Raw genomic sequence first — 2252 nt, forward strand, 5'->3', positions numbered from 1 at the left:
AGAGGGTGGAATGGTGTGGAATGACACTATATTTCCACCCTGGGCCTGGGCACATCTCTGACACGAAGGAAGCAGACAGGTGTTACAAGTTCACACAGATTGTTTTTGTGGCAGATGTCCTAATCCCCATGTCATAGGGGCAATTGTTAACTCATGGCTCTCCCCCTCCCTCATCTGACTCATGCCAGACCTTGGAAACCAGAGAAATCAGGGCTATTGAACCATCTAAGACAAACCATGGGGATTCGATTTTGTGTAAGAAACAGGGCCGGATGGATCAGGAGGATGGGGGTGGGGGGATGGGTAGGTAAGGGGAAGATGGGAATCATGCTGGACTTTGTAGGTCTTGGGAAAAGAGGGGATTCTGAGCAGTGGGCAGGTCCTTTGTGTGGGGCCATATGGAGAAACAGCAGTCTTAACTCAGCCATGCATTTCCCATTACATTCTGATTATAGGTCAACGGCAATTTAATTCTAATTGAAATCGAGGACATTGAAGAAACAGTAGAATGGAAAATGAGGGAAAAAGAAAGAAAAAAGGTCTGTAGAAACTCCATGTAGTTAAGAGAAATCCAGAACCTTAGTATCTGTGTCCTAGGGTATGGGATTGTTTCTAAAATGAGCAAGAGTCACCTCAATATGGCTCTTATTTGCATCTCCTTCTCAGCCTGGGTTCTCTGGGTCTGAGTCTAACCATGACATGGATAGCAATTGTTGAAAATGAAAGACATCAACAAATGTACGGGGCTGGGAAGTGAGAATGTGCAGTGTCTGAGAAAGTTGAATGTTCAAAATATGGGAAGGCTGGGAGGAGATTACGGGGTGAGGGTACTGAAAACCAAACAGAGTATCAGTGTACACTGTTGTGGCCGAGAGAAGTCAGCAGCTGGTGGTTTGGGGACTGGAATTAGCTGAGAATAACTAGGCAAAACCGCTATGAGGCCAAACCCCCCAAACTCAACAAGCACTGAAGAGGTGGCATGTGACGAACAAAGCCCCTCACCTCCCTGTTCTTACCTTGATCCACGCACTTGTGAGGTAGTTGTCACTCTGAGGGCAAGGTGACAACCACAGTGGCTGAAGCGAGTCACGCCCCTTGTCTCCTGGCTCGAGGCCAGGGTCCAGGTAACGCAGTCCCTGAACTCTCTGAAGAAGGGCAGACACTTCAGAGAATTCAGGCCCCTTCCTGGAGGTTGGTGGTAGGAAATTCTCTGAATGGCCTCTCTTATCTCTGCATAGAAATCGTTAAGGAAAAGAGAAAGGGCAGCCACAGAGATCCAGGCCTGGTGGCGCGGGACCCTGGTGCGCCGGACGCTGCTGCACGCAGCCCTCAGGGCCTGGATCATTCAGGGCTGGTGGAGGCTGACGCTGGCAAGGCTACTGGAGAGGAAGAAGCGGGCGGCCCTGATTGCCTACGCAAAGAAAGAGCGGGCGGTGGTGAAGCTGCAGTCCTTGGTCCGCATGTGGCGCATCCACTGGCGATACTGCCAGGTGCTCAATGCCATCTACGTCATTCAGGGCCACTGGCAACGCCAGACCTGCCAGTCCTGTGCTTTCCTGCATGGCCACTGTGTGGTCACAACCACTCACTTGCAGTTCCACATTGAGATCACCAACCCCTAAAAGCTGGCATCTTCTGTCCCCACTAAAGGACTAACCTGGTCTGGTGTGTCTCATGATCTCTCCCATCTCCTGGGAATCTTGGGACTTAGGCATTGCTATTTCCTCTCTTCCCCAGAAAAGGACTTCAGTGAAGTTTGCCCCTTGTGCCCATCGACCCTGCTGTGGACTGGCAATGGCCACATGCCACTCAAAACAGAAACTGAGGCCCCGGTGTGCCCTGACACATGGCAGAGCCAGAGGTGCAAGGTCCCGGTTCCTGGCCCCATTCCTGTATTCCCTCCTGGGAGCTCTGAGACAGGTGGGTGGCACCTATCTGGGCACCTCTCATGTGAGAATGGACTCTGAGGTTCTGATCAGTCAGCCTGGGGTTCGAGATCAGTTGGGGCTCTAAAATGTCTCCGTTTCCCCTTTGGCAAGCAGATGGAATGATGCCAATATATGGCTGACTGTTCAGGAACAAAGCAGTGTAGCCACACAGGAAAGTAGCCTGCATTCCTGGTGCTGGTGGGTGTGGCTGGGGATGTTGTTGGGCAGGTGATGGCCCTGGGCACTAGTAGTAAACTGAAGTTCAGCATGCCTTACCTCTGTATCAACAATTCTCTCACCAGAACCCCTCTCCCCAAGGGCTGT

General features: G+C 51.5%; 1 protein-coding gene across 1 annotated transcript; it reads left to right on the top strand.

Annotated features, from left to right (window-relative positions):
• The first annotated feature begins 237 nt into the window (after window positions 1-237).
• IQCF2 (IQ motif containing F2) lies at window positions 238-1622 on the top strand. The gene is made up of 3 exons (XM_037829086.1): window positions 238-255; window positions 456-556; window positions 1250-1622. Exons 1-3 carry the CDS (start codon window positions 238-240, stop codon window positions 1620-1622), a joined length of 492 nt encoding a protein of 163 aa, XP_037685014.1.
• The last annotated feature ends 630 nt before the right edge of the window (window positions 1623-2252 follow it).

The sequence above is a fragment of the Choloepus didactylus genome, chromosome 1 (genome assembly GCF_015220235.1).
Source record: "Choloepus didactylus isolate mChoDid1 chromosome 1, mChoDid1.pri, whole genome shotgun sequence".
Lineage (NCBI taxonomy): Eukaryota > Metazoa > Chordata > Mammalia > Pilosa > Megalonychidae > Choloepus > Choloepus didactylus.

Bases quoted from the DNA above. Each gene is read 5' to 3' on its own strand.
- IQCF2 (XM_037829086.1), top strand. The intron at 557-1,249 runs GTAGTTAAGAGA...GAAATCGTTAAG, and splicing joins AAGGTCTGTAGAAACTCCAT to GAAAAGAGAAAGGGCAGCCA.